At 36.5% G+C, this 25,303-nt stretch overlaps 1 protein-coding gene across 2 annotated transcripts in view; it reads left to right on the forward strand.

Annotated features, from left to right (window-relative positions):
• IMPG2 (interphotoreceptor matrix proteoglycan 2) overlaps positions 1 to 25,303 on the forward strand; it is an 82,054-nt gene that overhangs the window by 24,286 nt on the left and 32,465 nt on the right. For both annotated transcript variants that reach the window (XM_077883693.1, XM_077883692.1), the window contains 6 exons: positions 213 to 262; positions 1,563 to 1,645; positions 8,880 to 9,041; positions 13,339 to 13,397; positions 15,422 to 15,442; positions 21,348 to 21,592. In XM_077883693.1, coding sequence (XP_077739819.1) covers positions 213 to 262; positions 1,563 to 1,645; positions 8,880 to 9,041; positions 13,339 to 13,397; positions 15,422 to 15,442; positions 21,348 to 21,592 — 620 coding nt within the window. The remainder of the gene's footprint in view (positions 1 to 212; positions 263 to 1,562; positions 1,646 to 8,879; positions 9,042 to 13,338; positions 13,398 to 15,421; positions 15,443 to 21,347; positions 21,593 to 25,303) is intronic.

Raw genomic sequence — 25,303 nt, forward strand, 5'->3', positions numbered from 1 at the left:
ATGTAGGGTGATTCTACTTGAGCAAAAAAGCAGTAAGTATAATATAAATGAATTATGAAGGCTATTACTTGTTAAACTTTGTTAAATCAGTACTTGAGTTTGGAAACCCTTTTTGGAGATCTAGTGCATTCCTTTTTGGGAAAAAAAACCTCAGAATGTATCCACATGTTTCTATCATCTTTATTAACTTTAAACATCTTTTTTACCCTTAGCCCTGAAATGTCATCTCCATTTCCTGTTGGTGATACCTCAACATCGGGAGGTATGCTTTTGTATATTTATTCACTTTTCTTTCTAAGTTATTTATGGCTTAAGGTGATGTTGCAAGCCAGCACACATTTCAGCTCACATTTAAAATATATCAGGCTTCTCTTTCCTTATATGTGTTCAAGAATCTTAAGAAGAAGTAAGGGGATCCCTGGATGGCTCAGCAGTTGGGCATCTGCCTTTGGCCCAGGGTGTGGTCCTGGTCCCAGGATCAAGTCCCACTTTGGGCTCCCTGCATGGAGCCTGCTTCTCTCTCTGTGTCTCTGCCTCTCTCTCTCTGTGTCTCTCATGAATAAATAAATAAAATCTTAAAAAAAAGAAGTAATTGTGTTTGCATTTATTTTATGGCATTATATTGTCGGTACTTATAGATCTTTAATTATTATGTCTAATAAAAAAATCAGAAAACTCCTTAAAACAAGTGTATGATCTAAAGAATTGCTTTAAGGTGAACACTCCGTAGCTACTACTTATATCAACAGGTAAAACCTTTCTAGCTCCACTGTTTGTCATTTGTCTTGTAAGAGTTTCTCAGAGTAAGGATTTTTCTGATTGCATTGTGTGATGTACTTTAACATGTTCCTTTGATCTTTATATTTCCTATGAATTGATAGTTGCTTTCTTTATTTTTAATTTTTTAATTAAAAAAAATCTTTTCAAAAAGATTTTATTTATTTATTTAAAGAGAGAGAGAGAATAAGCAGGGGGATGGGCAGAGGGACAGAGAAATATGCTCCCTGCTGACCATGGAGCCCAACATGGGACCTGATCCTATAACCCTGAGACCGTGACCCAAGCTGAAGGCAGATGCCCAACTGACTGAGCCATTCAGGTGCCCCTATTTTTAATTTTTTAAAAAAGCTTTTCTTTACTGGAAATTTCAAACATACACAAAAAATTAGAATAGCACAAGGAGGCCCAGCTTCAATGATCAATTCATAACCAGTCTCCAACCTTCACCTACTTTTCCTGTCTGATAGTATTGATTTTTTTCAGTATCTGTTCCCTTTACCAGATAGGCCCATAAGGATAAAAATGTTATCTGCATCCTTAGCATCTTACATATTGCCTGACATAGTAGGTGCTCATTAAATGCTTGTTGAATGAATGAATGAGTTATAAGTATTTTCTGTTATAGGAAGACTGTATACAAATATGTCTTAAGGTTAGAATGTACTGAATTTCCAGGATAAAAAAGCAAATGACTTACAGGAATGGTTCTGAAGTCAAGTTTGTTGTTTCCTGATATGATTCTGAGTTAGGAACTGAATTCATATACACGTTTTTGTACTTAGGTGCCGTTCTCAGCATTCCATATCCAGGGGTGACTTCCTATGAAGGTACCTCAGAGAGCAGCAAGGAGAGACCTGAGGAGAGTGTGAGTGATGCTGTGTTTTGTTATTTAGTTTCTAACATGGACAATGGGTTAAGAGAGACTTATATTCCATTGCCAAACTATACAAGACTTCATGAAGTTTCCTTTATGGAAATATTGTGGATTCTAAAACCAGTGTATTAAAAAGAAGCTAAGATTCCTTGGAGAGCAGAGTCAATCTGCTTTTTTGCAAGAGAGAGAGCTTCAGGATGTAAATGAAATGAATTAGAATTGTCATCAACATAATTTACTGCAGGAGTTTTTGCCTATGTTCTTGTATCCCATAGTAGATCAGGACTTGGTCTTCTCTTCCTCAGAGGGAAAGGATGTAGATTTTATGTAATTGAAAAGTCAAGATATATTGTGGTTTTTCAGAGTGTCATTATTAACAGTGACCTGTCCGCCAAATGATACTATGTTTACTTACAATAACGCTCAGATTGAAAATAAAGTACACAGACTGCCTAGGAAGATAGAAATATTTTGTCAGAAATTTTGTTAAATATGAATTTTTAAAATTTGGAGAGTTCATAAATCCTAGCTTACTTAATATGGTGCAAACTCTGAACATACTCGCTAGAAAAGTGCCATTTAGTGACTTAGTGCCTTTCCTTCCCAGCTTGGACAATTTTAATTTATTTGATATCAGGTTAAGTCACCCCTCTCTGCTCCACTATCTACCCTGACACTGAAGAAGGTTGGTAGTGGTATGGGATCTGTGAGTAGATGTCTGAATCAATATGTTTACTTTCTGTACAACTTTGTCCAGAGTAGATAGTGCTGGGACATATTGTCATTTGATAAGTATTTGTAAATGAATGAATAAAAGGTGATCCTGTGGTTCTGAACTTGAAGCAGAATAGTTGTGGTTTAGGTCTGGGAATATTTATAGAATGAGATAGAATTCCCTATAATAGTAGTGATGGACTTATGTATAATCAATTGGAACATTGTTGTCCAAAAGAGAGGATTATTTAAAGCCAGTCTATAGAATGAGTAAGAAAACAAAGCAGTATAGAGATACCTAACGAGAATTAGATTGCCTGTACCTCCAAAATGAAACCTGAAGGTTCACTTTTACAGTTCAGTTTTTCTCTAATAATTTTCCATCTACTGTTATAGAAATTATATATCTTATTGTTTTGTTAATAGTTTCCCTATAAGGTATATAATATGTAATATAATATTATGTATAATATTTATATCATATATAAAATATATATACCCTGTAAGTTACCCCATAAGTTATAGTGTATAATCTAGCAAAATTTAAATTTTTCAAGATTTTGATCCTTAAGCAATGCAGGAATATTGTCATTCAAATAATGACCCTACTGATTTATATTCCATTTTTCAATATTTTTGTTCTTTCTCTCTTTTAGTTCTCTCTTTACAATCCCACAAATAAGACTTATTAAATTTTTAAAAGTATTTTATTTATTTATTCATGAGAGACACACAGAGAGGCAGAGACATAGGCAGAGGGAGAAGCAGGCTCCTTGTGGGGAGCCTGATGCAGCACTTGACCCTTGACCCCAGGATCACGCCCTGAGCAAGGCAGATGCTCAACCGTTGAGCCACCCAAGTGTCCCTAAAAAAATTTTTTTTAAAGATTTTATTTATTTGAGAGAGAGAAGTAGGAGGAGGACAGAGGGAGAGGGACAAGCAGCTCTGCACTGAGCTCGGAGCTCGACATGGGGCCTGACCCTGAGATAATGAATGACCTGAGCTGAAATCAAGAGTTGGGTGCTAAACCAACTATATTTGCTCGATCTATCTATCTTTCTTTCTTTTCTTTCTTTTTTTTCTTTTCTTTTCTTTTCTTTTCTTTTCTTTTCTTTTCTTTTCTTTTCTTTCTTCTCTTCTTTCTTTCTTTCTTTCTTTCTTTCTTTCTTTCTTTCTTTCTTTCTTTCTTCTTTCTGGTTGTATTATATTTGTTTTAGATAAAGTTTGTTTTACATTTACCGGGGTGCATTTATTATTTTATTTTCTTAAAATTCTTTTTTGCATTTTATTTTTTTTTTTAAGATTTTATTTATTTATTCATGAGAGACACAATGAGAGAGAGAGGCAGAGACATAAGCAGTCTCCCTGCAGGGAGCCCCATGTAGGACTCTATCCCGGGACTCCAGGATCACGCCTGGGCCAAAGGCAGGCGCTTAACCACTGAGCCACCCAGGAGTCCCCCGTTTTTGCATTTTAGACCTCTTTTCTAAGATAATTTTCTTTTTGAAATTTATGCTTCTGATGTTACTTTAGTAAGACTCTCTCGTTTGTTCATTTTGAGTTTTTGATCATCTGAAAATTTATTATCTCCTTATTCTAGAAAGAAATTTTAAATCTGTATTAAATTCTAGATTGAGGTGTTTTTTTTTTTCATCAAGGTTTTATTTCACTATATTCTAACTTTTGTTGTTACTACTGAGAACTGACAATTTAATTGTTTTTCACTTGTGTATCAGTTCAGTTGTATTCCCTCTGGCTGTTTTCTTTGTCTACTTTTAAGATATATCTCTATTTCCTAGACACATTTAATCATAGACATAACAGCTGAAAATTTCTTAGAATTTATAATATTCATAAGACTGTACATTAAGGAAGTACAACAAATCCAAAGCAAAATAAGTAAATACATTTCTATACCCATTTTTGTGAAACTGCAATATTCCAAATCTATATAGTATACTACCATATACACACACACACACACATACATACACACACACACACACACACACACACTACTTATAGTGGGTTCCTGGGAAGCAGGAACCAAGCTGTGTATATTTATATATATGTAAGTATACTATAGTATATAATGTAGTATATATACTATAAATGTATATAGTGGTATACTCTATGGTATTTGGCATTCTGCAGTTTCACAAATATGGGTATAGGAAAAATTCTTAACTATTATCTTGTGTGATTGAACCTCTGACCTCCTCATTTTATCCCACATGTTTGTTAACCAGTCTTTAATAATTTTCATTTCTTTGTCTCTCTGTGTTAGATTCAGGTGTGTGTCCCAGTTTACTAATTCTTCCTTTAGCTTAGTTTAATTTGTTGTTCAAATGGTCTGTTGAGTTTTTAGAATCCTTGCTTTATGTGGGAGTCTTTTTTTTTTAATTGAAGTTGATACCCAATATCACATTAATTTCAGGTGTATGACATAGTGATTTGACAAGTTTGTCTTTATTCTGTACTCACCACAAGTGTAGCTATCATCTTTACTATTATGTGGGAGGGGAGTCTTTGATCTGACCTTTTAACAGGTATACATCTTTCCTTTTATCCTATCCTTTTGTGGTATTTAAAACTAAAGCCTGGGTTACAAAGTATTAGCAGATATACTATGTATTCACCCAACACCGATTGACCTCTCTGGGTTTTCTAACCTGTTTTTCTGGCCCCTTGGGATTTTCTTTACTTTCTTGCAAAGCGGCTATGCATTAAAAACTTTAAAAATATTTATTCAGGACTTTAGGCATTCTGTAGAAGCAAGATTATTTATTTTATTTTATTTTTTAGAAGCAAGATTATTAAGGATAGTTCTTTTATAATAATACTGGAAATGGAAGTTTCTGTCCAAATTTAGCGAGATAAAATTTAACATCAAAAATGGCAAAGTTTTATATAAAATTCCATAAGACTAGGAGTTTTTGTTGATGTTAGTCTTTGTATGAGTCAGTAGTATGATAAAGTTACTAGTGGGAAAACTAGTAAACCTAGTGTAATTTTAGGTTGCATTAATAGAAATGTAGAATCTATTATAAGAGAGGTGGTATCCTATCATATTTTAACTGATCAGACCTGACATATATACCACACTCTAAAGAAGGTATTAAGAGCCTGAGAAATGTGTGGAGGAGAAGACTTGGAGAAGTCAGGGGAAGTCATAATCGCTGCTTGTACTTATTTGAAAGGCTCTCTGGTGACTATAGTTTTTTATATATGTCCTAGATTACAGAACTGAGATCAGTGGTAGAGTTTACAGGGAAATATATGTGGGCTTAATATTAAGACCTTTGTGTAGAAGTGGATGAAATAGGTGAAAAGAGTCAAAAGGTATAATTTCTAGTTATAAAATGAATGTCATGGGAATATAATATACACCATGGTGACGATAGTTAATACTACTATGTTGCATATTTAAAAGTAAAGAGAGTAGATCTTAAAAGTTCTCATCACGTTAAAAAGAGATTTTTAACTGTGTATGCTGATGGATGTTAACTGGACTTACTGTGATGATCATTTTGCAATACATACAAATATTGAATCCTTATGTTGTACACCTGAAACTAATATATGTTATATATGTCAATTATACCCTAATGAAAAATACCAAAAAATATATCAGTGCCTGATATGTGCCAGTTACTATTTCAGGAGGCATACTGATAAGTAAACATACTGTATAATTACTTTGTGGTATGTGCCTTAATAGAGTAAATGCAGAATGAAATAGGAGAGCGATTGGGTCAGTTTTTTTTTTTTAAGATTTTATTTATTCATGAGAGAGAGAGAGAGAGAGGCAGAGGCAGAGTCACAGGCAGAGGGAGAAGCAGGCTCCATGCATGGAGCCCAACGTGGGACTCAATCCTGGGTCTCCAGGATCATGCCCCAGGCCAAAGGCTGCACTAAACCGCTGAGCCACCCAGGCTGCCCCCGGGTCAGGTTTTTTTTTTTTAAGATTTTATTTATTTTAATATTTTTTAAAGATTTTATTTATTTATTCATGAGAGACACAGAGAAGGGCAGAGACACAGACAGGCAGAGGGAGAATCAGGCTCCCTTTGGGGATCCTGATGTGGGACTCAATCTCAGGACCCGAGGATCACGACCTGAGCCAAAGGCGGATGCTCAAGCACTGAGCCACCCAGGCATCCCAATTGGGTCAGTTTTGAGGGGAGGTTCTGAGAAGTTTTCTGGTGGGAGTGAGGTCTAAATTGGAATTACCAAATTAATTAATTAATTAATTTCTAATTGATTACCAAATTTTGGTAAATTAGAAATTACCAAAAGAAGAGAAAGGGGAAGGGTCTTGGCCTGAGGTCTCAAAGCAAAGGGAATAGCAGTGTTTAGGTCTGAGAAGAGAGAAATAGCACTTTCCTTGGTCTGCAAATAGGAATTTAGCATGGTGGAGTGGATAGTTAAAGATAGGGGCAGCCCGGGTGGCTCAGTGGTTTAGTGCCACCCTCAGCCCAGGGCCTGCCTGATTCTGGAGACCCAGGATCAAGTCCCAAGTCGGGCTCCCTGCGTGGAGCCTGCTTCTCTCTCTCTCTCTCATGAATAAATAAATAAAATCTTGAAAAGAAAAAAAAAAGAAGGTGGCATAAGGCCTCAGGTTAGGATTTGGGGCTATATGAAATTTAGGGGCAATAAAGATTAGCAATGGAGTTAAGAAGCTAACGAACAGAATTTGTCACTTAAAAAAAAAAGTTGGGGGAAAGGGAGATGGGGTTGGAAATGGGAAGCAGGAACCAAGCTGTGAAAGGCAAAGAAGAAAGAAAAAAGTTAAAGGACTTTCAAAACATGAGAACTTTTTTTTTTTTTTATGCAGTGGTCTGCCTTTGAAATACATGATTCTTTCTCATCAGAGCCATTTAAACTGAGGATGAGCAACCATTTGTCAAGGATATTGTAGAGAGAATTCAGGCATCCCAAGGGATAGCAGGATCTTTAAGGTTCTTTCCTGTTCTGAGATTTTGAAGGTTTCTGATTATATGATCTATTAGTAATGAAAAATGACACACTGAAGGAAGACACTATAGTGTCTTCCTGACTCTGCCATTGGCTTGCTGTGAATCCTTAGGTTGGCCATTCTTCCATTCCAACTCCTTTTCTTGTGTATGACATTGGAGGGACTTAGATTTTCCATGTAGCAGTTCTTACTGTAGCATTCTAGTAGTGATATGTTCTTTCCCTCATTCAACATTTACTAATTGGAATTCTTTCGTAAGACACTATTGTCACTTCTCATTTATTTATTAAATCATTTACTTCTATCAATATGGATTTATGGATACTTATTCTTTGGATTATAATCCATTATTTGTTCAGATTATTGCAGTTTTGGCCACTGGAAGACCTAGATTTTAATGTTACAGAGTACAAAAGAGTTCATTGATAGAGTTTCAGATTCCATGTAGCAACTAATATTTAAGAAACTATCCCTTGTTGAATTTGGTGTAGTTATCTTAGTATATGTGCTGCCGAAGCGAGCACTGGTGTAGTTATCTAAGAAGAACCTCCACTGTTATCTGAAAAGGCTGTTAATAGAATCCACCCTTCCCTAATACTTTTCTCCATGTATTTCAATGAAGGCAACATATTGCAACTGATTGAATACAGAAACAGATAGGATAATCCTCTGTTTTCTTATTAACACAACCAAATTAAAAAATTTGTAAAAATAGAAACAATGTTACTCTTCTCATTTATTTTTTATTTTATAAAATGTTATTCCTTTTTACAATATAAGGAGTATATTATCTTTAAATGAATTAATAAATATTTTTAAATGTCCCCTTTAATTTTTGTTTGGTAAATATCTATAGATACAACCCACAAAAACCAACTTCTTTGTGTTTCTTAATGATATTTAAGAGTTTACATGGGTCCTAAAACTGAAAAGTTTGAGAACAACACTTCAGAGCTATTTTTATTTATTTATTTATTTATTTATTTATTTATTTATTTATTAGGGCTATTTTTTAATGATAATATTATCATGGTCAACCCTTTTTAAATTCACAGATGATGTGATAAAAGATGGCCAACTTTGGTGGTTATCTGTGGAAAATTTTGTTTTTCCATGAAGCAGTCATTGTATATTTGAAGGAATATACAAATGCATGGTTTAATTTTAATATTAGCCTATGTCTTTTTTTTTTAAGATTTTATTTATTTATTCATGAGAGACACAGAGAGAGGCAGAGACATAGCCAGAGGGAAAAGCAGGCTCCCGGTGGGGAGCCTGATGTGGGACTCGATCCCAGGACCCTGGGGTCACGACCTGAGCCAAAGACGGATGCTCAACCACTGAGCCACCCAGGTGCTCCAGTGTTAGCCTATGTCTTAAAGTCCATCCAATTAGTTCCAAAGTCAAAAACTGTATGAAAGGTCATAATTAGAAGTTTGTTTTGACACAGTGTCTGATATGTATCAGTCAGTAGATATTTGTTGGTTGCATGAATAAACATTGACATTTGTTATTTTTTCTCTAAAAATCCAGATTAGCAATGAAATTGAGAACTTAATAGAAGAATCCACAAAACCAGCAACTGAGCAGATTGCAGAATTCAGTATCCACCTTTTGGGAGAGCAATTCAGTGAAGAGCTACAGGATCCCTCCAACTTGCACCACCAGCATCTTGTAGAGGAGTTTATTTCAGAGGTGGGTGATTTTTTGGTTTGTTTTTTCTTTGTTTCTCTTCTCTCTTTCTTTCTTTTTTTAACTAACAAGACTTTTTATTGGGGTTGTAAATTTCCCATATTCACAAGACTGGTTAAATGTAGGTTAAGGAATCAGGCTCTCCTTCTACATGGTTCGGAGGGTTGTGACATAGCCATTTCTTCAGAAAACTCGTATAAAAATCACAGAAAGACAGATGAGTTATTTAATTGAGGCAAAACCTGACACACCTTGCCATCTGCTAACAAAGGCATACTGGTTCCAAACTTCTGCTGCACAGCCAAAAAAGAATGTGTTCACTGGCATGGTTTTAACTTGACAATATTTGGAGAAATGAATGTCTTTAAGAAACTACACGCAGTGTACTGTTTTTCTTGAAGGAACATTAAATTTAATTTCTTTTGATTTCCTACTTAATATTATTTTTCTAAATTGAAAATATTTAGGCAGTTAGCACATGAGTAGTACATAGTACTGGTTCAAAGGACAAAAGAGTATCCAGTGAAAGGTAAATTTCCCTCCTATCTCTGTTCCTTGGTTGGAGGTATTTTAAAAAAGGTGTTTCTTTAAGGAATCATGCCTTAGACTATCCTGCAATTTTACTTTCTGGAAGAATTCTATATAGGACTTGGACTCAAGATTCTTTCAGTCAGAAATGATCCATACTTGGCCCCCCTCTTGTGTGCCTTTGCTCTTGTGTAGTAAGGCATTGAGTGCTCATCTTCCCTTTCTGTCCAATGACAGGGCACATCATTTCTTTGTTTATTTCTTTTCCATTCCCTTTTGATGGGGTTCTCCTTGCCCAAGTTTTTCGATTCCATTATATTGGACTCATTTCCTTCTCTAGACACTACGTCTAGAGGAGAAAAAGAAATGTGCATCTCTCAGCCAAACAGCATCACTGCAGCCATCCGACATGGGGAGTGTAAGCCAGACGATTAATTTTCCTATGTATGTGGCCAAGTTGCAGGGCTGTATGGTATGTGGAAGAAATGTCAGCCAGGCCAGTGGCCACCTGGCATCAGATAGTGTCTTGGACCAGCTGTCTGTTCTCTCTGCTCTTGGAGTAAGGAAACTTAATAAGCCCGAGTGTTTAGATAAACAACTGCACTGAATGATATATTTAGAGGAAGTCTAATAAACATTCTGAAAAATATCTCTAACAGAGACTTTATGAGGTAGATAGCTCTTTGCTTGAGGTGATTTGGGGGTGATGAAGGGTCTGGGCCTACCATGAAATGGTTTCTTCTCTGGCATACTTCTATATCCCCATCCCCTTACCTGTAATGGAACATCTACCAATAGTCACTTCCTTGTGTAAAGCAGCAGAGTTAGAGGCTGTGTTTCTGAAAGGTTCTGTCATGGTGTTTAACGCAAATTGAAGGGATCCCTCTAACTCTCTCTCTTCAGGCACAGTCACAGGGATTGCTCCTTTAATATTATTTCCTAGGTAATAGTATACAAAGACATTCAGGGGTAAAAAAGCCAGCTTGGAGAGGATTGAGGTTCAGAAGCAATTACTTTTTTTTTTTTTTTTTTTAATGAGCAGAGTAAGATAAGCTTGGGACAACATCAGTTATGACGTCAGAGAGAGAAAGATAAGCATGATAGGTTTAGGAACATTGATACCTGAAGATAGCCACAGTATTAACACAGTGTCCTTGCATAGTGCCTTATGTTCTCTGCAGGCTGTTTTAAGTCTTTTAGCTCGCAGCAGCCATGTAGGTAAGCGTCTCTATTTTATAGATGAGGCCCAGGAGGCCAAGTAAATGGTTACTAGTCCTTTCAACCTCTAGGAGTAGAAGGGAAAATCAAGTCTCCTCTTCCCCTTCAAAGTGTTCCTTCCTTTATACGAAATAGAATTACCTTAATTTTAGTTCAGGTGAAAAGTTAAAGCAAGCTTCACAGTTTTTCCAGTCCGGTACCAATTCTGTAACATTTTTATCATGAGGCAAGGGCATTTTTAACAAGAGGCATGTAATTCATTGGGAAGAATATGGGCTTTGATATTAGAAAGATTTAGGGTTGAATAAATTCTGATTTAGTCACTTACCAAATGCATGACCCTGGACAAATTTGTTGACATCTCAATTTTCTCATATATAAAATTGAGAAAATATGTATCTCTTGACATTATTGCAAAGATTAGAAGTATTGTTTTAAAGCACCAGGCACACAGAAGTCATTCAATAAATTATACCTAGGGATCCCTGGGTGGCGCAGCGGTTTGGCGCCTGCCTTTGGCCCAGGGCGTGATCCTGGAGACCGGGGATCGAATCCCACATCGGGCTCCCGGTGCATGGAGCCTGCTTCTCCCTCTGCCTATGTCTCTGCCTCTCTCTCTCTCTCTCTGTGTGTGTGACTATCATAAATAATAAATAAAAAAATAAATAAATTATACCTATTATTAATCTTGATGTTAATAAAGTGGAATGATTCTTTCAAGTGGACACCTGTACAGTAGCTAACTAGATGTGATGACTTAGAATTCTTGTATGTGATTAGATTCAAGAGATGACAAAACCCAAAATGAGATGGGTACAGCAATAATAATAACATACAGTTGCATAACATTTTGCAGTTAATGGAATACTTTTAGGTACATTATTTTAATCTTAGGAAAACCAATATGGTTTTGGGGGCAGGGCAGTATCAGTTCCATAAAATAAGGCTTATGTACAGTTACTTTGCCAACAGAAACAGCTGAGACTAACTCATTTTTGGATTCCTATCCTGCAAGATTCCATCTCCACTTTCATTTTACAAGAATTATGGTGTTTCTGTCTTTCCTCTAAGAGAATAAAACAAGGCAAATTATCATAGCTATAGAGTTAACATGGGTTGAGATGTTTTATCCTTACAGCATTGAGATCTTCAGTGAACAATGATTTTTTAAAAATCCCACTCTCCCAGGGCACCTGGGTGGCTCAGGTTACACGTCTGCCTTTGGCTCAGGTCATGATCCCAGGGTCCTGGGATCAAACCCTGCATCAGGCTCCGGGCTCAGTGGGGAGTCTGCTTCTCCCTCTTCCTCTGTCTGCTGCTTTGCCTACTTGTGTTCTCTCTCTCTCTCTCTCTCTCTCTTTCTCTCTCTCTGTTAAATAAATAAATAAAATCTTTTAAAAAATAAAAATCTCACTCTCCCAATGATATCAAGACTTGGTTTTAAAAGCAGATTCCCAGAAATGTTTCCAAAGTCCACTAACAGCTTCTTTCCTTGATTCTGGCATTGGCTCAAGAGTGACTAATCTGGTGAGATGTCACCTTCTGAAATGTGGGTTGTGTTCACTATTCACTGTTAAAATATGTATTTATGCATAACCTGACTATTTTTAGATTTTTAGTCCAGGTAGCTTTCTTTCTCTCCCTCCAGTCACTAAGCTCATATTGATTTACATGGCTGGATTTTAAAGACTCAGTGATAAAATGGGTCCTGTAGGTGTGATGCTCATAAATTGATTTTTTGACCAGGTACCTGGTCACTCCTTCATAACCTCCTTCATGACATCCAGTCAGCAGTGCGTCTCTCCTGGGGGCTGAGTTCAGCTTGTGGATTAGTTTCTAATGTTGACTTTATTCACAGTTCCTTGTGTTGTAGGAACAGGAAACAGATGCCATCAGAGTCTTTACACTTACAGAAAACGAACACTTGACTACTTGACTATTTGTCCGTGGGTATGCTGCACCCAGATTTCGAATCCAAACAATCACATTTAAAAATGTTATTATAGGACAGGCTCGGTGGCCCAGCGGTTTAGTGCTGCCTTCAGCCTAGGGTGTGATCCTGGAGACCTGGGATCGAGTCCCACGTCGGGCTCCCTGCATGGAGTCTGCTTCTCCCTCTGCCTGTGTCTCTGCCTCTCTCTCTCTCTCTCTCTGTGCCTCTCATGAATAAATAAATAAAATATTTTTTTAAAAAAGTTATTATAGCTTTTTTTGGAAACAAATGCTATTTTCCTACATTTTATCCCATAAGGAAAAAACAGTGCTTTGTCCATAAGAAGTTGCTTTTCATAATTTGGGGAAAAAATCAATATTAAAGTACATTGAAACCTTAAAAGACAAAATGTAAAAGAAAAATATGATAAAGTTGTATTAAAAACTGTTTTCTAACATTGTTAACAGAATTTTCTTATGTAACCTTCTGATCACTATGTATCTGTATACATGTACAAGCTTCTAGTTATAGGGTGCTTTATATTCACCTCTTAAAGGCAGAATTTTCTGTGCATTTTTTCATATTTCTTCATAGCTATAAATTTTATTTTTATTTTAACAGGTTGAAAATGCATTTACTGGGTTACCAGGCTATAAGGACATTCGTGTACTTGCCTTTAGGTAAATAGACCCTAAAAATGTACATGTTCCATAGCACTCTTCATTTCAATGTAATATGTTTCTATATTTATTATGTATGCTGTAACAACAAATGATTTGAATGCTTTAATTCAATATTATTTCTGGTAAATGTTTATTCTTAATGACAGTTTTTCAGGAGGGGGAGCTGAGTTAGAAAAAGGCAAAAGAATATATTCAAGGAGACATACTGTTAGGCAGGATAAGAACTTAGGGATTCCTGTTCCCAGCTTGCTGCTGACAAGTTACACTGCTTTTACTTGGCACTGACAGGAGCCTGAAGTCTGATTACATATGATCTTGGCTTCCTACTGAATCTTGTCAATGTTCTACTGAGGTGACTTTGACATCCTACTGTAAGGCCATTCTGGAGAGGATGCATTTGTCTTCATTTCAAACATAACAGTTCTGAGTAAATCAGAGACCTCTTTTTAAGACGTTTCTTCTCTGCTTAAAGCAGCATAATATTTGTGAACGTTTACTGAGTGAACACTTTGTATTGGGGTGTCATATTCCTGAGCGAACTTAATCAGAATAAATATTATTATCCAAACTCATTTTGCATAGAGCAAACAGGTTTAAAAGGATGAAGTATTAGCCCAAAGTCAGAGAGCTTGTAAATTAGCAGTGGAAAAGAGATTTTGAAACTGGGTAGCTGACTTTACAGCTCTTACTCTTAAGCTCCATGCTAGACTCAATATTCTGAAGGTTTGGAGCATTTGGAGGATAGTTGTGGCCCAGCTGTAGGATGCAGGGAAGCACGAGTAGGGGTGTTGTGTAACTTCACCACTTAAGCAGTAGTGCCAACATCTTAACTTTGGCATATTCTCTTACCACAACTTCTGGGTTTACCAGAAATAACAGCAAATGCTTGCATAGCGTTTACAGTGTGCCAGGCTTCATATCTATATGACTCATTAATTCTCAACAGCTATGCTATGAGGTAATTATTATTATCCTCATTTTTTTTTCTAATAAGGACACTAGAGGACAGGGAATTTCAATAATTTACCCAAAGACACTCAGCTGGTTATCTGCGCAGGGGAGAGGGGAAGCAGGGTAAATTGACTCACTACCTACTCTCCCACCATAACCAGTCTCCCCAGTTCAACCTTAGCACTTCTCATAGAATACTGCTTCCACTTGTGACTAAAGTTCATATGAGAACCTAACAACATGACGCCTTTGAAGACCTCTCTCATTTGGCAGCACATGAAAGGTAGCGCCTTTTGGAACCAACTTCCCTGGATTCAAATCCTGCTTTTGGTGCTTCTTGCTGGATGATTTTAGATAAATGATCAAGTTTTAATGTCTTATTTGTATAAAAAAGATAAGTTATTATTAATTCTATATTAAAAATACTTTTGAAATACTTTGGGTAAATTATGTAGTTTCTTTGTTCCTCAATTTTTTTTTACCTGTAAAATGGGGATTCTAATGGTCCTTAATAATCTTAATGAGGATTGAATGAATTAATTTATGTAAAATACTTAGCACAGTTTTTTGGCACATGAGAAGATCTATTAAGTGTCTGTTACATAAAAGAAATAAATATTAAGGCCATGCAGTATCCTAGAGGTCAGTCCTGACATTCTCAATCCCTTAGCATCTTTCTGTATAACATCTTTTCATTTATTTTAAATTACACAACACATTGTCTACCAAAAAAAGTTTTCCCAAGTTTACTAGCTGCTAGCAACTGGAGTCCTCTGCTGATCTACTGCAAAAAGCTTTTTTATGAAGAGAAAACCTTATTATGAATGGTTTAAAAAGTATTTTAAATACAGTTTAAAGATAATAAATATTATCAGTTTTAAAATGGAATCTTTTCTCCTTTGTTTGCTTCCTTCAATCTACATGACTTTGTCAACATCTAATACTATGCAAGCATTTTGATTTAAGGAAACATTTTAGAGGAAATATATTAAGAACTTGCACTTTGATGAATGATATGACAATTATAACTGTTTTAAACTCTACTTAACACTTTCAATTTTTATTTTCAGGTCCCCCAAGGAAAATGGCAGGTAGAGTACTTTTTGGCACTTTTTATAGTCCATTGATTGAAAAGGTAGTTTAGAAAATATGATGGCCCTAGGCCCAAGGGAGCATGGCTCAATTCTTTTATTAGTTCCAATATTAGCACCCATCTCCTTACAGATTGGGGGTTGGCAAACGTTTTTACTTAAGGGGCAGTTAGTAAATATTTTAAGCTTTTCAGGTCGTGCCTTCCTTGTTGCAACTACTTAACTCATCCATCAGATGAATGTAGATATGGGTAATACACTGAAAATGAATGAGTCTGGCTATATTCCAGTAAAATTTATTTATGGAAACTGAAATATGAATTTCATGTAATTTTCACATGTCACAAAATATTGTTCCTGTTTTGATTTTTTCAACTATTTAAAAATATAAAATTTATGACTCCTAGACACTGGGCTAGGTTTAGCTCACAGGTTGTAGTTTATAAGACCCCTGTCATGGACTGTTGACTGTCAAGTATTTTTAAATGTTGCGTTACACTTAATTTAAAATAGGAATAAAACTTTCCATTAATGTAAATACTTCCAAGTATATTTTGTCATTGAATAATATAATCAAGTGTCACTTTAAGTGGTAAATGAAGGGGAGATTGCTGATCTCTATAATAGTTCATTTGCAAAAACAACTGGTCTCTGTAATTTCTTAGAAAATGCATAGTATAAAAACAGCATACCCTTTGTATGGAGGTTGTTTGTCGGTTTTTGCTTTTGGATTCAAATTTATTTAAGATTCATTTTCTCTTAAATTGAAAAGTATAATATGGATTTATGAATCAAATTCATGTGTTAATTATATACATGTTTAGACATACAGTAATCCTACTTCACTGTAGTATTTTATATTTGAAAAGAGCTTTCTGACCTCTTCATTTCCATTTATATTATTCAAGCAAATGTTTACTACATGCCTACTAATTGGACAAACTCTATGCCTACAGAAATTAATAACTCTTGGTTTATTTCCTCTAGGAACAGACAATCTAATGAAAAGTGCTTTAGAGATATGTCAAATTACTGATTCTTTTTATTTTTTTCATTTTTATTTTCTTAATATCCCTGTGAGGTAGTGAAAATAAGGATTAATATTCTTTTTCCTTCTGGAGGTGAGGATATTTTGCCTGAGACAGACAAACTGATTTGCTATAAGTTACATGACTAGAAGGTATGAGATATTTTGACCCAGGTAACCAGAATTTTGGTTTCTGTACCCTTAGTATATGTAAACTGTTCTGTGTGCATATATTATGGGTATATGTGTTGATGACTTAGTCCTCAACCAAAAGGCCTGTTTAATTGTTCTCCTCATGGCATGATTAGAATGATAAAACAACCCAAACTCTCATGTTAACCCTATGACCAAAAGCATGATATCTAGTTACTGAGTGCTAAGTCCTCTATAGGAACACAGACAGCAATATGAAGCCACTAGATTTTATGATAGAATTATTAACCTAGGTAGTTTCCAAATTGTTCAGTATTGTCAAGTATTAGTCAGCTGATGTAATTGATTCATAACTTTTTGATATATTCTGAACTGTGGATGAATCAATGTGTGGCACCTAATAGTTCATTTATATAATACAGATATATATATATATATAAAACCACTCTCTCTCCATAAGCATTTATATGTATATGAAAATTTCTATTTGCTTTGTACTTTTCAAGGTGCACACATTAAGTTAGTAGGTTATGCATTTGATATGAGTCAATACTGTATCTGCCTGGTATACTTCAAAACTTCAGCTCCAGGCTTTGAAAGTGTGTGCCTTCTTTCTTATAGAGAAATATCTGAGTTTCTCTGAAATATCTTTATTTTGGTTGATCTTAATGAGAGGTGATAACAGTTATTTCTTATGTTGAAAATCTGCACAAGTCAAACAGCGATCAAGACATTTGAGGTAAGAGAATAAGAAAGGGTAAATTTCACCTCCACCTGATTGATGTTTCTGGAAATAGCTGTCAGAAGGAGAAACTTTCCTTTATATAGCAGCTGTTTTAGTCTCGTTTAGAAGACGGAAGATGATGATACAATGGTAGCTGGTTAACTCAGAGGTGCTAAGTGCGGAGAGCCAGCACAGCTTTCTTCAATCAGATCGTGTTTTGTTTTCCAATGTGCATGCTGCTTCTTATGTACTTCCTTGGCCTCTTGGCTTTCTTTTATTCTGTCCCTCATCCTGAGGTGCCTCTCTGCTACACTTACTATGCCAGACCTCAGTCTGTTTTGGGTCATAGTGACATTCTCAGCTCCCAGAATAGATGGTTTCTTGATAGCTTAACCACTTCTTTGAGTTCTCTTTCCAGGACAAAAACATGGTAATGAATTGCAGTATATCTCTGAGACACTTTATCTTCTTTAATGAATTTATCCTTGCTAGACAAGATAGTCTTTAATAGAAGTGTTATTTTTATATGCCCAAGAGAAATGTTGGGAGACAAATTATATTTTGTCAATAAAGAATAAGGCCAGTAATCTAACCCAGACTGCTTGGTTTGCGCAGATTTCTTGATCCAGGAATATTTTTCTTGATTTTTTCCCCTATGATATTTAAAAGTCATGCAAGGCACATGGAAGACTCCCATTGAAGCTTTGATTCTCCTTGTCTGATTTGCTACATAGCATAGGAATGAACTCAAGCACTGCGTGGCACAATCTGTTTCCTCCATTTTTCCCTTATCACTACTTTCTGTCTTAACATGGAATAGATTGTGCAGAGACCCCAAGAAGCTCACTCTGAAGATGTAGTCATGCTCAATCCCATCGAGTTTGGAAAGAGCATGCACTTCCTCAGGGTTGGGTTGTGGCTGGGAAGTATGTCTTTAAAATGATTATTCAGGGGGTGCCAGGGTAGTCAGCTGGTTAAGCATCTGTTTAATCATTGACTCACGTCATGAGCTCAGGGTCCTGGGATCCCAGCCCACATCGGGCTTCCTTAGAGACTTTTATATTTAGAGACTAAAAATTCTTCAGATTAAGTAGGGAGTATCATACTGTCATTTAGGTGGCACAAATTTAGTTGTCTTATCTGCCTACATTACTGAATAAAAGTGACCTTTTTTTTTTTTTTTTTTTCAAAAGTATGTATTGAACTATTATGAGCCAAGCATTGTGCTAGATGCTTGGGACACATACTGTGTGGTGAGTTCTGACCAGTAGGTGTCCCTCTTACTGTTTTATTCTACTTCAGGGTCATCATTTGGTTATTTTAGCATATTTTTCTAAATTTATTTCTTTACAAAAGAAGATCAGGAATTACCCATCAATCAATATATTCTGGCATGAAAAATTAAGAGACTTAAACAAGTTCTAGAATAAGCTGATATCTTACCACTTTGTAGAACATCTGGATATGAAAATATTCAGTTACTACTTTGTTTTTTTTCAATATTATTTATTTATTCCTTACTGAGAGATACAGACAGAGGGAGAAGCAGGCTCCCCGTGAAGAGCCTGACTTGGGATTTGATCCCAGGACCCTAGGATCACCACCTGAGCCAAAGGCAGATGCTCAACCACTGAGCCACCCAGGTGCCCCCAGTTACTACTTTAAAGCACCCTAAACCACCCTATTAGAAGTGGTAGCTTATCAGATCTAGGAGGAAGATCTTCTAGAATTTACTCGAAGGCACTGGGGGCCCCTCAGTGCCAGATAACCATGCTGAACACTGGGGATAGAAACCTAAGGAGAAACTGAAAGGCAGTCACTTTAAACAAAATTTTTTTACAAAACCACAAAAGCTGTAATCAAAGAAAATATATAGCTGAGTGAAGTAAGTCAGTCGGAGAAGGACAAACATTATATGTTCTCATTCATTTGGGGAATATAAATAATAGTGAAAGGGAATATAAGGGAAGGGAGAAGAAATGTGTGGGAAATATCAGAAAGGGAGACAGAACGTAAAGACTGCTAACTCTGGGAAACGAACTAGGGGTGGTAGAAGGGGAGGAGGGCGGGGGGTGGGAGTGAATGGGTGACGGGCACTGGGGGTTATTCTGTATGTTAGTAAATTGAACACCAATAAAAAATAAATTAAAAAAAAAAACAAAAAAACAAAGAAAATATATATAAGTAAGTTCAGAGGGAAAGCGTATGCTTTGATTTGGGAATCATTTTCCTCCTAGAGAATGTCTAAAGGAAACAGATTGTTTCCATTGCCTGTCTATATTGAGTGTTTTATCTTTGGGAAGGTAGTGTTCTTTCCTCTGGAAGGATCTTGGTGTGACTTACTGGGTCCTGTTTCAAATAGTTGTGTCTCATAGACTGGCAGGAAGCCACAGTGATGACTAGAGCAAAGCCGTCCTCATAGTGACTTTTTTTGGATAATAGTTTAATTAAAGCTACTGAGAGTATGGTATAGTAGTTCAGAATACAGGTGCTGGAGTCTGGCAGGTCTGTGTTTAAATCTTGACTCTACCACTTACACATTTCAAAATTTTAGGCAGATCTTCTAACTTCTTTAAATTTCAGTTTCTTCAATAATAATCTGAAGATAATAAAACCTTTACAGGGTTATTTTGAAAATTAAATGAGATAGAGCATTTTACATTGTAAGCACTTTTAGTAGTTAGAGAAATCTGAATTAGAGTCTGGAAGGAGTATTTTTATTGGCTTAAACATTTTATTTTATTTATTTTTTAAAATACTTTATTTATTCATGAGAGACATAGAGAGAGAGAGGCAGGGACACAGGCAGAAGGAGAAGCAGGCTCCATGCCTGGTGTGGGACTCGATCCTGGAACTCTAAGATCATTCCCTGGGTGTGAAGGCAGGAGCTAAGCCACTGAGCCACCCAGGGATCCCTGATTAAACATTTTATAATCTGGTGTTATTTCTCCAAAAAGGTTATTTAAGAAAATGTCAAATGACATGTCAACTACTATTTATTTATTTTTACTTTACCCTTTATTCTAAGAAATCTCTTTGTTTTCTCATGGAAACATAAGATAGTGAAAAAGCCCAATATGACAATTACTTGTTAACTCATCAAGGTTTTATTCAACTCATTAATGAAGGAGCCAGAGGAAAAATGAAAGCAAGTTTGTAGAGCATTTGAAAAAAAGAAATTTATATAGTCAATTTGGACAATAGTTTAATAGATTGATTAAAGAATTAGGGTAGTAAAATCAAACTTTGGAATCATCATTGCTACCAGGCCAAAAAAAAAAAATGAATCACATCTAGTTTTATTGCAGTTTTAGTATCAAACTTTATAGGACTGTAAATGATCTGGACTATCAAACAAAATTAAGTCTCCTCAGAGACTTAGATAAACTGTCATATTAGAAACTATTCTAGCATGATACTAAAGAAATAAATCACAAGTCGTCAATTTGCTTTATTTCCAAGTATTTCATATTTTCCTTTCCTGACAACTATGTTTTAGTTCATAGTAATTAAGCCTCTTCATTGCTTTACCACCCTCCTCCTGTTGTGGAGTACATAGTCTATCTAACAGCAGGAAGAAAGATATATGAGAGGATTACCCATTGTTGGGTGGAGTTAGATGATTTTGTTTTAAATTAGGGAGGAGAAATGCTAATAGGGAAAGAAGGAAGCAGGTTGATGGTGGAGAGGAGCTATTGGCTCTGAGGGAGGAAAGAAGGGATGAGAATGGTGGGGAAGATTATGTTCACATATTCTGCAGGGTTGTCTCTATGACCTCCGTAGAACTTTTTCCATGTTCCTAGGGCTGTGAACCTCTGCTGTCTAGGAAGCAGGAGAGGATGGCAAAAGGTCCAGAGTCTGCAGAGAATTGTGGTAGAATCCGTGCTTTTTGAGACCACCCTTTCCCTCCCCATGGGTGCAGTGTTGTACTCCATGGGTTCAAAGCTCCTTTCTTTGTGCTCCTTAGCGGGGCCTAATTTGTTCTCTCTTTTCATCCATAGCGGCATAGATGTTCACTATGCAGTTACCTTCAATGGTGAGGCCATTGGCAATACCACCTGGGACCTAATTAGCCTTCATTCCAACAAGGTGGAAAACCACGGTCTTGTGGAACTGGATGATAAACCCACTGCCGTTTATGCAATTAGCAACTTCAGAGATTATATTGCTGAGACACTGCATCAGAATTTTTTGCTGGGGAACTCTTCTTTGAATCCAGATCCTGACTCCCTTCAGCTTATCAATGGTGAGTTGATATCCATCATAAAGTCCTTGTACACCATTAGTTTCTTTTCCAATATACTTTGGTGAGAACTAATTTCCTTAAATATATGTGGTTCTGAGCATTGTCCAGACTGCATGAGAAAGGAGCCATCCTGGTATGAATGAGCTGTGGCCATACAGCTATGTTGGATAGATCAATCAGGAGCTCTTAGGATATATGTAGACAAAAGGCCACAAAGCGTGGAGAAAGTAGAGAACAGCATGACATTTAGAAGTAGTGTAGGGAAATGGGAGCAAAATGTAAGAAAAAGGGAAATAGAATATGCAAGTATGAGTTGGAACAGGTTATAGTGCTGCCAGGCCAATCGACACATTAATTCTCCATGGGCACATCAACTGGTATAAAGACTTAAAAGCCAGAGAATGAAAGACAAAGAGTAGCTCAGGAAAGTTCAAGGAAGATCCTGGTCACAGAAGAACTGATAATGGGTGGTAGGCAAAATCCCAGAGAATCCAGTACCAAGTGTGAATTCAGAGAGCTGGAGAGATCCAGTTATGATACGAAATCAGCAGGTGGATCTGGGATCATCAAGGAGGGGTTGACTATGGATTTAGAGTCTAAAGAGTGGCCTAGTTAATCTCAGACTGAAGTTTACCAAGAATCTGTTTACTAGGGATGCCCGGGTGGCTCAGTGGTTGAGCATCTACCTCCGGCCCAGGGTGTGATCCTGGAGACTCGGGATCAAGTCCCGCATCGGGCTCCCTGCGTGGAGCCTGCTTCTCCCTCTGCCTGTGTCTCTCATGAATAAATAAATAAAATCTTTAAAAAAAAATCTGTTTACTAGTGTTGCAACCGTTTAACTCATCAGGGACATGGTATCCTGTTAAATTACTTACTACTTCATCTTTACTTCTTTATGATTTCTTCACTCATGGGTAGTTTAGCTTTTAAAATTTTACTGAAATGATTGCATGGGAGTAATACCAGCTGCCAAACCAGGAAAATTAATGAATGAGAGGCAATACTAACAATGATGCATTTTTATAGCCTCTTCATTTCCCACATTTTCTTAAGAGAAAAGAGTTTGTATCTTTTCAGACAGCTATCCCCTTGGCCTCTGTGTGTATATGTGTGTGTGTAAATAAATACAAATATGAGAGAGAGAGAAAGAGAGAGAGAGAGAAAAGACAGAAAAAAACTTTAACAAAATTTTACTATGTATAAAATACATTTACTTCCTATAGAAGATATTTTTTGAGGGCTGAACTAAAACTTTAAATCGCTTTTCAGTTATTTTGGCTACTAAACTGATGTTTCCTTAAAATGACAGTGTGCTAAGACAGGACCACAAAGTGGCCTGACTTCAGATGGCTTATATAGTGGAGAAACTATTTTGTTTTTTAATTAATTTATTTATTTTAGAGAGAGAGAGAGAGAGCATAAGCAGGGGGAAGGGCAGAGGGAGAGAAGAAAAAGAGAATCTGAAGCAGACCTCCTGCTGAGTGTGGGGCTTCATCTCACCATCCTGAGATCACGGCCTGAGCTGAAGCTTAGAGTTGGAAGCTTAACCAACTGCACCACCCAGGTTCTTCTAAAGTGGAGAAACTCTTTCTTCATGGATGATAGTGCTATTAGGCTATCGGTTCTAAAACACCGGGGAACCTTTGTATTTTAGAGCAGTGCAGGTATCCTGGGTGTACTTTTTCATCGTTGTATCTTGTTAGAAAACCTGAGCCAGATAAAATAGTGAAAAGAGAAGGGGCTTGTTACAATCTGAAGTTGTTGGAGTCCTTTTGGCAAGGCTAGCTTAGACTAGCTGGGAGCTACCTAAGGGGACAGCAAATAGTCAGAAAGTCCCAGGAATCTGGATATTGGGATCAGAGAAAAACATATAAGCTAGGAGGTCATGACCTGAAGGAGCTGGGAACCTAAACTGAGCATAAGGTATAGACACCAAGTAACGAGGGTAGTGGGAGAATGACCTGGAGGCTACGGTATGCAACAGGCAAAGTGAGATTGTTTAGGAAACTAAATCCACATATAGCATAGGAAGGTCTTCCTTTTATGTAGAGCCTTATAGTAGAGCTACCTCTTAGAAGGTGTCCTAAAAAGGAGTTTAACAACTGAGAATTTCTAAGTAAATTTAACAAAAACTTTAGAATATACAGGAGAAACTAATTCAGGTGCTTTATCTTTCATTAGATGTATGTTTCAATTGCACAGAACTTTTGTCTCTAAAACCTATTTCTATTGTCCTGCCTACTTAGAATGCTGAAAGACTTCAGTTTTCGAGACCTGGTCATTTCTTAAAGATGTATCATCCTTTCCAGGTGCTAATTTTCCATAGAAGACAAGATCATGGTATATACAACTGAAAGAGAGTTTTGGGAAATACTTAAAGAGGGTTTTTGGCTTCTCATTGGCCTCTTTATGTCAGGCCAGTGGTAACAGATGAATAAAAAGAGATTCTGCTTCTATATTAGGTGGATATACCAGACCAAATCCTTTTTTTTTCTTTAGCTTTTATAGATTCCCTCTCCCCTTCAGGCAAAATAAATTTCTTCTTTGTATCCCATACATTGTATATATATCCCTCACATCATTTTATAATTTGTATTTATCTCTCTGACATAGGGAATACTTACACAGGAAAAACTTGGCTTTATGTTATAGTCTCAACTTTATCAAAGTCTGTAATAACTAAGCAAGGATTCAGGAAGCCTTTGCTGAATTAAGTTTTATAATCTACTGTCTTACCTTTTTTTGCTCTTCAATGTTGGTAATAGTGATAAACTCTCTGGTGTCCTAGCCCATTTTTCAAGGATACTTTTCTTTCAGAAAAGAAGTAATTTTTCATAATCTTCTCCATTCTTAGCAATCAAATAAGTTGAGATTTCAGTTTAACTTCCTTATTAAAATGAAAATAAAATTAAAAACATCTGCTTCACAGGAATCTTGAAAAGAGTAAACAATGCTTGAAAGAAGAAAAAGAAATAACAGGAATATTTTAAGTGTAATAATGAGAATATTTTATGTTGGAATCTTATAAATGAGATAGATTGTGTTAATATTGATGCAGGACCCAGAGAGGGTCTCACAGGACCAGTCAAAGAGGGTCCTTGGCGACACACACAGGCTAGAAATCAAATATAAGCCGGCAGGAAGTGAGAGCAAAGTTTATTGAAGATATATATGGAGAGAGCAGTTACCAGACAGAGTATCTGGGAGACTCTGGAAAAGGAGAGTCTTGTTCTTTGCTTTGCTGGGGTCTTGTCTTTGCTGGGGTTTTCAGTGAAGATTGTGGTAGGGTGTACATGTTCTCTCAGGCATCTGGGAACCAACTGGAACAAGGACAAGGGTCCAGGTGTCCTCCACAAGCCACTTATTCCTTGGAGCCAGGGCGTCTTGGCATTGAGATGTCTAGTGCCCATGGTCTGGAATACACATATGATGGCCTTGTCGAGTCATTCTCCCATAGTCCTTCCTTAGATGTTATCTATTGTGCTGGAAGGCTCTAAAAACATCATAACTTCTTGTCCTTACAAGGAGGACATACACTATTTGTTCTATGAGGCATGTATAAAGTGAGGATGCAGATCCTAGGGAGAATAGAAGCAGGAAAAAGAGCAAAAAGCAGATTTTGTGGAGTCCTTTAGTTTCCCTATCTCAATATAGGTAAAATAATGGAAAAGTAATAAACATTTTCTAAGCAAGTCTCCCGTATCTGTTGTG

The sequence above is a fragment of the Canis aureus genome, chromosome 35, assembly GCF_053574225.1.
Source record: "Canis aureus isolate CA01 chromosome 35, VMU_Caureus_v.1.0, whole genome shotgun sequence".
NCBI classification, from domain to species: Eukaryota; Metazoa; Chordata; class Mammalia; order Carnivora; family Canidae; genus Canis; species Canis aureus.